Genomic DNA, 13,496 nt, shown 5'->3' with positions numbered 1-13,496 from the left:
CCATGTGCCTGCTGCCCTTGTCCTTCTAGGTGGTAGAGGTCGTGGGTTTGGGAGGTGCTGTCGAAGAAGCCTTGGCGAGTTGCTGCAGTGCATCCTGTGGATGGTGCACACTGCAGCCACGGTGCGCCGGTGGTGAAGGGAGTGAATGTTTAGGGTGGTGGATGGGGTGCCAATCAAGCGGGCCACTTTGTCCTGGATGGTTTTGAGCTTCTTGAGTGTTGTTGGAGCTGCACTCATCCAGGCAAGTGGAGAGTATTCCATCACACTCCTGACTTGTGCCTTGTAGTTGGTGGAAAGGCTTTGGGGAGTCAGGAGGTGAGTCACTCGCCGCAGAATACCCAGCCTCTGACCTGCTCTTGTCGCCACAGTATTTATATGGCTGGTCCAGTTAAGTTTCTGGTCAATGGTGACCCCCAGGATGTTGATGGTGGGGGATTCGGCGATGGTAACACTGTTGAATGTCAAGGGGAGGTGGTTAGACTCTCTCTTGTTGGAGATGGTCATTTCCTGGCACTTGTCTGGCGCGAGTGTGTATGAACACACACCCACATATATGCACTGATACAGATGCACACATGCACATACACACAAACACACACAAACAAACACACACGCACATAGACGCGCACACACAGGCACACACAGGCACACAGAAAGGAGAGAACAGAATGTCGAGAGTCCTGCGTGGTTGTTGAATGAGATCACACCTACAATCAGAGCTGATTACCATCTGCAATAAGTGGGAGTTGATTACAGGACAGCAGGAGGAGAAGGATGTAGCCAGACTCAGCCTGCCACTGATAACAATCTCCAGTCCCTATCAGCACTTACAACAGGGATCAAGGTTAAAACAGTTTAGAGCCCTGCCCTGCCCCCTTTCTCTCTCTCTCTCTCTGTCCGTCTTTCTGTCTCTCCCTCTCTCTCTCTCTCTCTGTCAATCTCTTTCTCTCTCAATGTCTCTCTCTCTCTGTCTCTCTCTCTGTCTCTCCCTCCCCCTCTCTCTCTGTCTTTCTCTCTCTTTCTTTCTTTCTCTCCCTCTCTCTCTGTCTCTTTCTCTCTCCCGCTCCCTCTCTCTCTGCTCTCTCTCTCTCTCTCTCCCTCCCACCCTCTCTCTCTGCTCTTTCTCCCCCTCTCTCTCCCTCCCTCCCTCTCTCTCTCTTTCTCTTTCTCTCTCTCTCTCTCCCTCTCTCTCTCCCTCCCTCTCTCTCTCTCCCCGTCCCTCTCTCTGTCTCTCTGTCTCTCTCTCCCCCTCTCTCTCTCCCTCCCTCCCTCTCTCTCTCTCTGTCTCTGTCTCTCTCTGTCTCTGTCTCTCTCTCTCCCCGTCCCTCTCTCTGTCTCTGTCCCTCTCTCTCTCCCCGTCCCTCTCTCTCTCTCTCTCCCTCCCTCTCTCTCTCCCCGTCCCTCTCTCTCTCCCCGTCCCTCTCTGTCTCTCTCTCTCTCTCTCTCTCTCTCCCCGTCCCTCTCTCTCCCTCCCTCTCTCTCTCTGTCTCTGTCTCTGTCCCTCTCTCTGTCTCTCTCTGTCTCTCTCTCCTCGTCCCTCTCTACCCGTCCCTCTCTACCCGTCCCTCTCCGTCCCTCTCTCTCTCTCTCCCTCTCCCTCGGTACGATTAGTTGAGAGGGAAGCTCTGTCCTTACCGTGCACCGTCAGCATGACTGACACCTCGGCCTTGCCCACCATGTTCTCGGCCACACAGGTGTAGGTCCCCACATCGGCCGCGGTGACGCGTCGAATGACCAACGTGTTCCCCCCCTGGATCTCGGACCTGCGAACGAGATTGTCACAGATTACAGAGACTGGCTCCAGTCAACCGCCAGACAAGCACAGAGATAAGACAATACATCGCACTTCAACAGCACCTTTCATACAGAGGGACACTCTGTGGGGGGGCGGTGGAGAGGAGGGAGTGAAGAACGTTCATTAATTGTAGGGGGGGGGGTGGGGGGTCATTAACACACCTGCCTACGAGTCCCAGGCAAATATGGGGCCCTGGGTAAGAAGAAAGACTTGCATTTCTATAGCGCCTTTCACAACCTCAGGATGTCCCAAAGCACTTCACAGCCAATGAAGTACGTTTGAAGTGTAATCACTGTTGTAATGTAGGAAACGCAGCAGCCAATTTGCGCACAGCAAGATCCCACAAACAGCAATGTGATAATGACCAGATAATCTGTTGTTTGGTGATGTGGGTTGTGGGATAAATATTGGCCCAGGATATAGGGGAGAACTCCTCCTGCTCTTTTTCAAAATAGTGGCCATGGGATCTTTTACATCCACCTGAGAGGGCAGACGGGACCTCGGTTTAACGTCTCATCACGAAAGACGGCACCTCCGACAGTGCAGCACTCCCTCAGTACTGCACTGAGGGTGTCGGCCTGGATTTTGTGCTCAAGTCTCTGGAGTGGGGACTTGAACCGACGACCTTCATGACTCAGGTGAGCGTGCTGCCCAGTGAGCCACAGCCTGACAGCCGCAAGGTAAAACCGTAACATAGAAAAACTGCACTCAGCCACTTGATCAAAATATTCTAACATTTAAAAATACCGTCAGAGTTGACCAGGTGACCAGCCATAGGTGACATCATTTCAGCCACATGCACTGATTTAGTCAGAAACACCTCACTCACAATCCAGGTAAGTGTACTCTCCACATGTGTGTATTTACTTAACAAACATCTCCCACCATTCAGTGACCAAGGGAGTAAAACATTCAATGATCAAACAAACACTAATTTTACCAACAAACACACAAAAAGGGTTAAAGTTCATGTGCACACACGACCAATGACGGTGTCTATTACTCATTTTTTATTTACTAATCAGAAATACAATTAGCCACATCTGGATTCCCCAATTAGCCACATGTGGCTGACATACTTGAGCGACATTGCAATATAAATCCTGATAACTTGCCGTCGCAGTTCGTGGGTCATGTGGGGATGGGAGGGGGGATGAAGGGTCCTGGTGTCTTTGTGTAAGTGATACCACAAATGGGTCCCTGAAGACTTCCCCTGCTTGTCCCTTCTTGCAAAAATGGTAAAAACGTTGATTCCAGAATGAGTTGGCAATGTTGGCGACGGCCAGAGAGATGTCTAACGACCAGGAAAGGAGAGGATGGGGATTAGACGCGATGCCTTCATGGCCAAATACCCTGTGACACTCAACCTCTCCACTCACATGCCATGAATGGCCCAGGACCTGTGCAACTGTCTCTCAACAAGGAGGCAACATCTTCAGGAGGGGGGGCAGGGAACGGATGGCGATCAAGTTGCTTTAAGATGCCGAAGAAAGGTGTGGACAAGGAATGTTACATTCACTTACATCGAATGTACAGCACAGAAACTCCAGGCCATTCGGCCCAACGGGTCCATGCTGGTGTTTATTCTCCACGCGAGCCTCCTCCCTCCCTACCTCATCTCACCCTATCAGCATATCCTTCCATTCCTTTCTCCCTCATGTGTTTATCGAGCTTCGCCTTAAATGTATCTACACTATTCACCTCAACTACTCCTTGTGGGAGCGAGTTCCACATTCTAACCACTCTCTGGGTGAAGAAGTTTCTCCTGAATTCCCAATTGGATTTATCGGGATGAGATCCATTGTTCAGTTTATCCCATCCATGGAACCTCTTTCATTAGACCAGAGAAGGTTAAAAGGAGATCTGAAAGCAGTCCTGAGAAATTATCAAGGGGGTTTGAGAAGGTAAATTGGAGAAAGCTATTTCCACTGGCCGGTAATTCGGTAATGAAAGGGAATAAATTTAAGATCATCACCAAAAGAATGAAGGGAGGTTATGAGAATTTATTTTATCACGCAAAGGTTTGTTAGGACATGGAACGTCCAGCCAGAAACAGTGGGAGAAGCAGTATCCAAAATAGTATTTAAAAGGTAACTGAAATAAATAGTAAAGGGGTTTTGGGGAAAGACAGGGGAATGGGACTCAGGGGAGAGCTCTTAGAGAGAGAGAGAGAGAGAGAGCGCGCGCTCAGGCATGGTGGACCTAATAACCTCCTGCTGTGCTGAAAATCCCTACAGTTCCCATACAAAATTGACAGGCAGGAAAAGCCCAGCTGGTCCATCAAGCCTGTCCCACACACCATGATGACCGGAGCATCCAGAATAAACATTCCCCCCTTCCCTTCCTCCCCTCCGCAGCAGTTGGGTTGCCAACTCTGGTTGGACATATTCCTGGAGGTTTCTTCACGTGACCTCCTACCTCCAACCGCCCGACCCGGGGTCAATCAGCCTCTTTTACCCCATTTCCAATATTTTTGTAACTAAGAAATGAAAGTGTTCAAAGAAAATGAAGGAAACGTTGAATTTTGTTTAATGCCCCCCATGATTTTTCTCCCGGGTGTTTTGCTCGTAACAGCGTCCTGTAGATTAGCTTTCAATTCCTGGAGACTCCAGGACAATCCCAGAGGTTTGGCTCAACACTAACACAGCAGCCACATTGTCTCCTTGGGAGAAGCAAAATCCCCTTGTCTCATTTTGATTCGAGTTAAAGACCTGCGAGGATTCAGTTCCTGCGTCAGGTCTGTGTCCATGACAGTGACAGCTGGACGTGTCTACGCAAGGGGCGGCCGATACCCACGTGCATGGACGTGTCTACGCGAGGGGCGGCCGATACCCACGTGCATAGACGTGTCTACGCGAGGGGCGGCCGATACCCACGTGCATGGACGTGTCTACGCGAGGGGCGGCCGATACCCACGTGCATGGACGTGTCTACGCGAGGGGCGGCCGATACCCACGTGCATGGACGTGTCTACGCGAGGGGCGGCCGATACCCACGTGCATGGACGTGTCTACGCGAGGGGCGGCCGATACCCACGTGCATGGACGTGTCTACGCGAGGGGCGGCCGATACCCACGTGCATAGACGTGTCTACGCGAGGGGCGGCCGATACCCACGTGCATGCACGAGCAGTGCTCCTATACCTAATTTTTGGCAGCAGGCCATCCTCCTTCTTCCAGTGTACGTTAGGGGTGGGATCCCCTCGAGCCTCGCACTTGAATTCCACGTTCTCCTCTGCCAGCAGGACAAGGCTGCTTGGCTTCTTCACGAAGGAAGGTCTCTCTGCGGGGGGGGAGAAAGCAGAAGGACAATCAGTGCAAAAAATGCAAAAACTACCCAGCAAGTGCTGAAATCAGATAAGAGCAACTTGCATTTATTTCGCGATTTTAACATAGTAAAAACGTCCCAAGGCATTTCGCAAGAGCGATTATCAAACATAAGGAGATATTAGGACAGGTGACCAAAAGCTTGGTCAAAGAGGTAGGTTTTAAGGAGCGTCTTAAAGGAGGAGAGAGAGGTAGAGAGGGGGAGAGGTTTAGGGAGGGAATTCCAGAGCTTAGGGCCGAGGCAGCTGAAGGCACGGCCGCCAATGGTGGAGCGATTAAAATCGGGGAAGGACAATAGGCCAGAATTGGAGGAGCGCAGAGATCTCGGAGGGTTGTAGGGCTGGAGGAGGTTACAGAGATAGGGAGGGGCGAGGCCATGGAGGGATTTGAAAACAAGGATGAGAATTTTAACATTTACATGGAATTACATCGAACGTACAGCACAGAAACAGGCCATTCAGCCCAACTGGTCCATGCTGGTGTTTATGCTCCACACGAGCCTCCTCCCTCCCTACTCCATCTCACCCTATCAGCATATCCTTCTATTCCTTTCCCCCTCATGTGTTTATCGAGCTTCCCCTTAAATCCATCTACACTATTCACCTCAACTACTCCTTGTGGTAGTGAGTTCCACATTCTCACCACTCTCTGGGTAAAGAAGTTTCTCCTGAATTCCCTATTGGATTTATTAGTGACTATCTTATATTTATGGCCCCTAGTTCTGGTCTCCCCCACAAGTGGAAACATCTTCTCTACGTCTACCCTTTCAAACCCTTTCATAATCTTAAAGACCTCTATCAGGTCACCCCTCAGCCTTCTCTTTTCTAGAGAAAAGAGCTCCAGCCTGTTCAATCTTTCCTGATAGGTAAAACCTCTCCTCTTCGACAGCACCTCCCAAACTCGCGGCCTCCATCACTTAGAAGAACAAGGGCAGCAGGCACATGGGAACAACACCACCTGCACGTTCCCCTCCAAGTCACACACCATCCCGACTTGGAAATATATCGCCGTTCCTTCATCGTCGCTGGGTCAAAATCCTGGAACTCCCTTCCTAACAGCACTGTGGGAGAACCTTCACCACACGGACTGCAGCGGTTCAAGAAGGCGGCTCACCACCACCTTCTCAAGGGCAATTAGGGATGGGCAATAAATGCTGGTCTTGCCAGCGACGCCCACATCCCGTGAATGAGTTTTTAAGAAACAGAAAAATGCTGGAAACACTCAGGAGGTGAGGCAGCATCTGTGGAGGTAGAAAGGTGGAGTTAACGCTTCAGTCTGATGAGCTGTCGTCAGAACCGAGGATTGTCAAATTGCTGATGATGATCAAAAAAAATGGCGGATGTATTTAATAATTACTTCGCACCGTCTTTACTAAAGACAATTGGAACATCTGGTCAAGGGGAGCTTGTCCACTCAATGAAGCAATGGTTTTGGGGGCATTTATATAACGGCTTTAATGTAGGAAAACATATCCCCAAGGCACTTCACTGGAGCGAAATCAGGCAAACATTTAGGAGAGGTAATTAAAAGCTTGGTCAAAAAGGCAGGTTTTAAGCAGCTTCTTAGAGGAGGGCGCACTCTCATCCCCATTGTCATTTAATCACTGCTATCCTGCACCCGATCACAGACCTTCCCTTTTGTTCTTTTCCTGCCCCCCCCTTTTCCCTGGCTCTGTACTTGCTGATACACTGATAATTCTCCAACGCTGATGAAAGGCAATTTACCTGAAACGTTAACTCTGTTTCTCTCTCCACGGATACTGCCTGCCTGACTGGCTGAATGTTTCCAGCATTTTCTGTTTTTATGTCAGATTGGGAATCCCTCGTACTCATTTTGTTAGCGTATGATCGCCATTAATGCAAATTTAATTAAAAATCAGCTGGTGAAGTAAATGGGAACAGACTCACTCCTGGTTCTTTTCGACTTTTCTGCTACATTAGCCTGCACAGAACGCACTACTAGTTGAAGGTAAACAAACTCTGCTGCCCGTATCCTAACTCGCACCAAGTCCCATTCTCCCATCACCCCCTGTGCTCGCTGACCTACACTGGCTCCCAGTCCGTGAACGCCTCGAATTTAAAATTCTCATCCTCATGTTCCTCCATGGCCTTGCCCCTGCCTATCTCTGTAACCTCCTCCAGCCCTACAACCCTCCGAGATCTCTGCACTCCTCCAATTCTGGCCTCTTGCGCATCCCCGATTTCCATCACTCCACCATTGGCGGCCGTGCCTTCAGCTGCCTCGGCCCTAAGCTCTGGAATTCCCTCCCTAAACCTCTCCCCCTCTCCACCTCTCTCTCCTCCTTTAAGATGCTCCTTAAAACCTACCTCTTTGACCAAGCTTTTGGTCACCTGTCCTAATATCTCCTTATGTGGCTCAGTGTCAGATTTTGTCTGATTTACATTCCTGTGAAGGACTTTGGGATGTTTTTATTACATTAAAAGCACAAAATAAATGCAAGTTGTTGTTGTTGAATATATCGCAAACTCTGAATAAGCAGAATGCAGGGCCTGTGCACGTGCTCCACCAAGACAGGTAAGGGATAAGGTGACGAGTATTCATTACTTGGTGTGATCAGCGGATCAATGCACTAACCAGGTATGGGACTGCATCACATGGACCAGGAGGTGCCTCATCGTCACTAAAATACAAAGTGAGGGGGGAAAAAACCCAACCTGGGTCTCTTACTGCAGCACCAGAAAGTGTCAGAACAATTGGCCTTGGTTACGATGCCTGCCATAGCCGAATAGCACGACAGCCCTCGCTGACCGGGCTTTCCGAGAAGGATGGCCACTCGTGAGTGGTACAGACCAGGGTCTGCGGACTGACATCCCAGAAACAGGCAGCGCGTTTTGGCCAAGGAGATGAGGAAAGCAGAGGGAGGAAACACGGACATTTAAGGGGTAATTTTACGAGTCTACACTGTCGGAGGGGAGGGGGGGGGGGTGGGGGGACGGGGAGTGGGAGCCTCACCCACCGGAAATACGCCTCAGAAATTCGAGGGGGGAGGGGGGGGGTCTGCACCCCGCACTTTTAATAATTTTAATGGCGGGAAGCGTGCGCTGGTATATCTGACATGCGGTGTAGGATTACCCGTCGGGTCCTTGTCGCCACACCCCGTGCACACTCACCCAGAACCGTCAGCTCGGCCACCTCGCTCTCCCGCTCACCCACCATGTTGGTCCCCACACAGACATACTTCCCGGCATCACTCTTCCGTGTGTTCGTGATCATCAGCTTTCCTCCCCGGATCTGTAAGGGTTTTACAAACGCATCAAAAAGTTAGTTCAAGTGTCAGGACCAAGGAGGGGGAAAAGGGAACTTGGAGCTTTCGTCAGTGATTCGTCTTCCTCCCGACTTCCTCTCTCTCCCATCGCCAGCCGCCTCCCTCGCTGCCGCCTGTCAAGTTTGGACTGAGAGGTGACCGTGAATAGAGAAGGAAAGGACTTGCATTAATATAGCGCCTGTCACAACATCAGGGCGTCTCAAAGCGTTTTACAGCCAATAAAGTACTTTTTTTTTTAAGTGTAGTCACTGTTGTGATGTAGGGAGACCCGCAGCCAATTTGTGCAGTTTTGGTTTGGTTCACAATTAAACGAACAGCAGGGGCAATAGAAGTCCAGCCTTCCCCTATCTCTGTAACCTCCTCCAGCTCTGCAACCCTCCGAGATCTCTGTAACCTCCTCCAGCCCTGCAACTCTCCGAGATCTCTGTAACCCCCTCCAGCCCTGCAACTCTCCGAGATCTCTGTAACCCCCTCCAGCCCTGCCACCCTCCGAGATCTCTGTAACCTCCTCCAGCCCTACAACCCTCCGAGATCTCTGTAACCTCCTCCAGCCCTACAACTCTACGAGATCTCTGTAACCCCCTCCAGCCTTACAACCACCCTCCGAGATCTCTGTAACCTCCTCCAGCCCTACAACCCTCCAAGATCTCTATAATCTCCTCCAGCTCTAAAACCCTACGAGATCTCTGCGCTCCTCCAATTCTGGCCTCTTTCATATCCCCGATTTTAATCGCTCCACCATTGGCGGCCGTGCCTTCAGCTGCCTCGGCCCTAAGCTCTGGAATTCCCTCCCTAAACCTCTCCGCCTCTCCCCCTCTCTCTCCTCCTTTAAGATGCTCCTTAACACCTACCCCTTTGACCAAGCTTTTGGTCACCTGTCCTAATATCTCCTTATGTGACTCGGGGTCAATGTTTGTCTGATTACGCTCCTGTGAAACGTCTTGGGCCGTTTTCCTACATTAAATGAAAGTTGTTGTTGATGATTCCCCCACACTTCACTGGCTCCCATCCCTTCAGTGCATCAAAACAACAACTTGCATTTATATAGCGCCTTTAACATAAAATACATGCCAAGGTGCTTCACAAGGTAACTCTCATCCTCGTCATTTTTTTACTCGTTCATGGGATGTGGGCGTCGCTGGCAAGGCCAGCATTTATTGCCCATCCATAATTGCCCTTGAGACGGTGGTGGTGAGCCGCCTTCTTGAACCGCTGCAGTCCATGTGGTGACGGTTCTCCCACAGTGCTGTTAGGAAGGGAGTTCCAGGATTTTGACCCAGCGACGATGAAGGAACGGCGATATATTTCCAAGTCCGGATGGTGTGTGACTTGGAGGGGAACGTGCAGGTGGTGTTGTTCCCATGTGCCTGCTGCTCTTGTCCTTCTAGTTGGTAGAGGTCGCGGGTTTGGGAGGTGCTGTCGAAGAAGCCTTGGCGAGTTGCTGCGGTGCATCCTGTGGATGGTACACACTGCAGCCATGGTGCGCCGGTGGTGAAGGGAGTGAATGTTTAGGGTGGTGGATGGGGTGCCAATCAAGCGGGCTGCTTTGTCCTGGATGGTGTTGAGTTTCTTGAGTGTTGTTGGAGCTGCACTCATCCAGGCAAGTGGAGAGTATTCCATCACACTCCTGACTTGTGCCTTGTAGATGGTGGAAAGGTTTAATGCAGTCAGGAGGTGAATCACTTTCCGCAGAATACCCAGCATCTGACCTGCTCTTGTAGCCACAGTATTTATATGGCTGGTCCAGTTAAGTTTCTGGTCAATGGTGACCCCCCAGGATGTTAATGCTGGGCGATTCGGCGATGGTAATGGTGTTGAATGTCAAGGGGAGGTGGTTAGACTCTCTCTTGTTGGAGATGGTCATTGCCTGGCACTTGTCTGGCGCGAATGTTACTCGCCACTTATCTGCCCAAGCCTGGATGTTTTCCAGGTCTTGCTGCATGCGGGCTCGGACTGCTTCATTATTTGAGGGGTTGCGAATGGATATGAACACTGTGCAGTCATCAGCGAACATCCCCATTTCTGACCTTAAGATGGAGTGAAGGTCATTGATGAAGCAGCTGAAGATGGTTGGGCCTAGGACGCTGCCCTGAGGAACTCCTGCAGCAATGTCCTGGGGCTGAGATGATTGGCCTCCAACAACCACTACCATCTTCCTTTGTGCTAGGTATGACTCCAGCCACTGGAGAGTTTTCCCCTTGATTCCCATTGACTTCAATTTTACTCGGACTCCTTGGTGCCACACTCGGTCAAATGTTGCCTTGATATCAAGGGCAGTCACTCTCACCTCACCTCTGGAATTCAGCTCTTTTGTCCATGTTTGGACCAAGGCTGTAATGAGGTCTGGAGCCGAGTGGTCCTGGCGGAACCCAAACTGAGCGTCGGTGAGCAGGTTATTGGTGAGTAAGTGCCGCTTGATAGCACTGTCGACGACACCTTCCATCACTTTGCTGATGAATGAGAATAGACTGATGGGGAGGTAATTGGCCGGATTGGATTTGTCCTGCTTTTTGTGGACAGGACATACCTGGGTAATTTTCCACATTGTCGGGTAGATGCCAGTCTTGTAGCTGTACTGGAACAGTTTAACTAGAGGCGCAGCTAGTTCTGGAGCACAAGTCTTCAGCACTACAGCTGGGATATTGTCGGGGCCCATCGCCTTTGCTGTATCCAGTGCACTCAGCTGTTTCTTGCTATCACGTGGAGTGAATGGAATTGGCTGAAGACTGGCTTCTGTGATGGTGGGGATATTGGGAGGAGGCCAAGATGGATCATCCACTTGTCCACAAATCCCTCCATGACTTTGACCCGACGTCTCTTTCACTTCTAGCCTAATACACAACCCACCCCCTTCCTTGACTCCACCAAACCCTTTAGCCATCTAGTGCCTGCCTTGACTCCGTGGGTAGCTCTCTCACCTCTGAATCATGAAGGTCGTGGGTTCCAGTCTCACTCCAGAGACTTCATCACAAAATCTAGGTTGACAATCCCAGTGCAGTACTGAGGGAGTGCTGCACTGTCAGAGGTGCTGTCTTTCGGAAGAGAGGTTAAGCTGAGGCCCCATCTGCCATCTTAGGTGGATGTAAAAGATCCCACAGCAACATTTTGAATCAGAGCAGGGGAGTTCTCCCTGGTGTCTTGGGCCGATATTTGTCCCTCAATCAATATAAAAATAACAGATCATCTGGTCATTATCACATTGCTGTTTGTGGGATCTTGCTGTGCGCAAATTGGCTGCTGCATTTCCTTCATTACAACAGTGACTACACTTCAAAAGGTACTTCATTGGCTGTAAATTACTTTGGGACGTCCTGAGGTCATGAAAGGCGCTATATAAATGCAAGTCTTTCTTTCTTTCTTTTACCTCTCCGCTGCCCTTCAAAAGCATCCTGTAGATCTACCTGTGTTCTCAGTTCACCTCTCCTCACCTCCTCTCCTATGTCTGCTTGGTTCCAACCCCAGATTAGGAAGCACCTTAGGGACGTTTCGATACTCTCCCTGTATGAAAGTTGTTGAGGCCATAGGGTCATTGTTGAGCTGAGGGGAAGCCTACAAGAATCGAATAAAGAAAGCTCACATTTAATTTGCTCTCCCCCTAGCTGCAGAGAGCAAGATTTATACATTGTGAATGCAAATTGAACTCAAGAGCTTGTGTCCTGAAACTATTAGGATTCACAATGTAATCAGAGAGCAGCATCTGTCTCTCTCGGCCTCAAAGCCTTCATTTTGTGCAAGGCTGGTTGGCAAAGAGAGCTTAATTGAACAGACAGCACTTAGAGAGTCCAGGAAACCTCCATTAAAAGGGGCACGATTGTCATTAAAAAGATAAACTCGCCTCAGGGCCTCAAAGGGGAGAGATTTCACTGAACCTAGTCTCCTTTTCCTGAATACTGGAGGCACAATCTTGCCCCAGACCCTTCCCAATGAACGAGTGGGTGGGGGCAGGGGAGGGCGGTGGAAGGGACTCTGGACTCTGGGCTTCATTGAATGTACGCCCTGCACATCACTGTTTAAATGTCCAGCCGTATGTTCATTTATGATAACTCAGTACAGATGTTTGAGTGTACGGCTTTGGCCCGAGTCATTCAGATTTCATCAGCGTTTTGTCTGCCTGTTCATGTGACTGTTCAAAATCCCATAGAAAGAAAGACTTGCTTTTCTACAGCGCCTTTCACCACCTCAGGATGTCCCAAAGTGCTTTACAGCCAATGAAGTATTTTTGAAGTGTGGTCACTGTTATAATGTAGAAAATGCAGCAGCCAATTTGCGCACAGCAAGATCCCACAAACAGCAATGTGATAATGACCAGATAACCTGCTCTTCTTCAAAATCTTTACGTCCACCTGAGAGGGCAGAGGGGGCCTCGGTTTAACGTCTCATTTGAAAGACTGCACCTCCAACAGTGCAGCACTCCCTCAGTACTGCTCCTCCGACAGTGGAGCGCTCCCTCATAGAATCATAGAAAATCACTGAAAGGATACAGTCCGTGCCGGCTCTATGCAAGAGCAATCCAGTTGGTCCCACTCCCCCCGCCCTATCCCCGTAGCCCTGCAAATGTTTTCCTTTCAAGTACTTATCCAGTTCCCTTTTGAAGGCCATGATTGAATCTGCCTCCACCACCCCCTCGGGCAGTGCATTCCAGATCCTAACCACTCGCTGTGTAAAAAAGTTTTTCCTCATGTCACCTTTGGTTCTCTGTCCAATTACCTTAAAGCTATGTCCTCTGGTTCTTGACCCTTCCGCCAATGGGGACAGTTTCTCTCCATCTACTCTGTCTAGACCCTTCATGATTTTGAATACCTCGATCAAATCTCCTCTCAACCTTCTCTGTTCCAAGGAAAACAACCCCAGCCTCTCCAGTCTATCCACGTAACTAAAGTCCCTAATCCCTGAAATCATTCCAGTAAATCTCCTCTGCACCCTCTCTAAGGCCTTCACATCTTTCCTAAAGTGCGGTGCCCAGTTGTGGCCGAACCAGTGTTTTATAAAGGTTCATCATGACTTCCATACTTTTGTACTCTATGCCTCTCTTTATAAAGCCCAGGATCCCGTATGCTTTTTAACTGCATTCTCAACCTGCCCTACCACC

At 49.9% G+C, this 13,496-nt stretch overlaps 1 protein-coding gene across 5 annotated transcripts in view; it reads right to left on the bottom strand.

Moving 5' to 3' along the window:
• Positions 1-13,496, bottom strand: part of robo1 (roundabout, axon guidance receptor, homolog 1 (Drosophila)) — a 359,932-nt gene that overhangs the window by 144,266 nt on the left and 202,170 nt on the right. For all 5 annotated transcript variants that reach the window (XM_067993416.1, XM_067993419.1, XM_067993420.1 and 2 more), the window contains exons 4-6: positions 8,253-8,373; positions 4,939-5,077; positions 1,636-1,763 (exon numbers count right to left, since the gene is read on the bottom strand). In XM_067993416.1, coding sequence (XP_067849517.1) covers positions 1,636-1,763; positions 4,939-5,077; positions 8,253-8,373 — 388 coding nt within the window. The remainder of the gene's footprint in view (positions 1-1,635; positions 1,764-4,938; positions 5,078-8,252; positions 8,374-13,496) is intronic.

The sequence above is a fragment of the Heptranchias perlo genome, chromosome 11, assembly GCF_035084215.1.
Source record: "Heptranchias perlo isolate sHepPer1 chromosome 11, sHepPer1.hap1, whole genome shotgun sequence".
Lineage (NCBI taxonomy): Eukaryota > Metazoa > Chordata > Chondrichthyes > Hexanchiformes > Hexanchidae > Heptranchias > Heptranchias perlo.
This window is presented reverse-complemented; position numbering and strand designations above follow the sequence as displayed.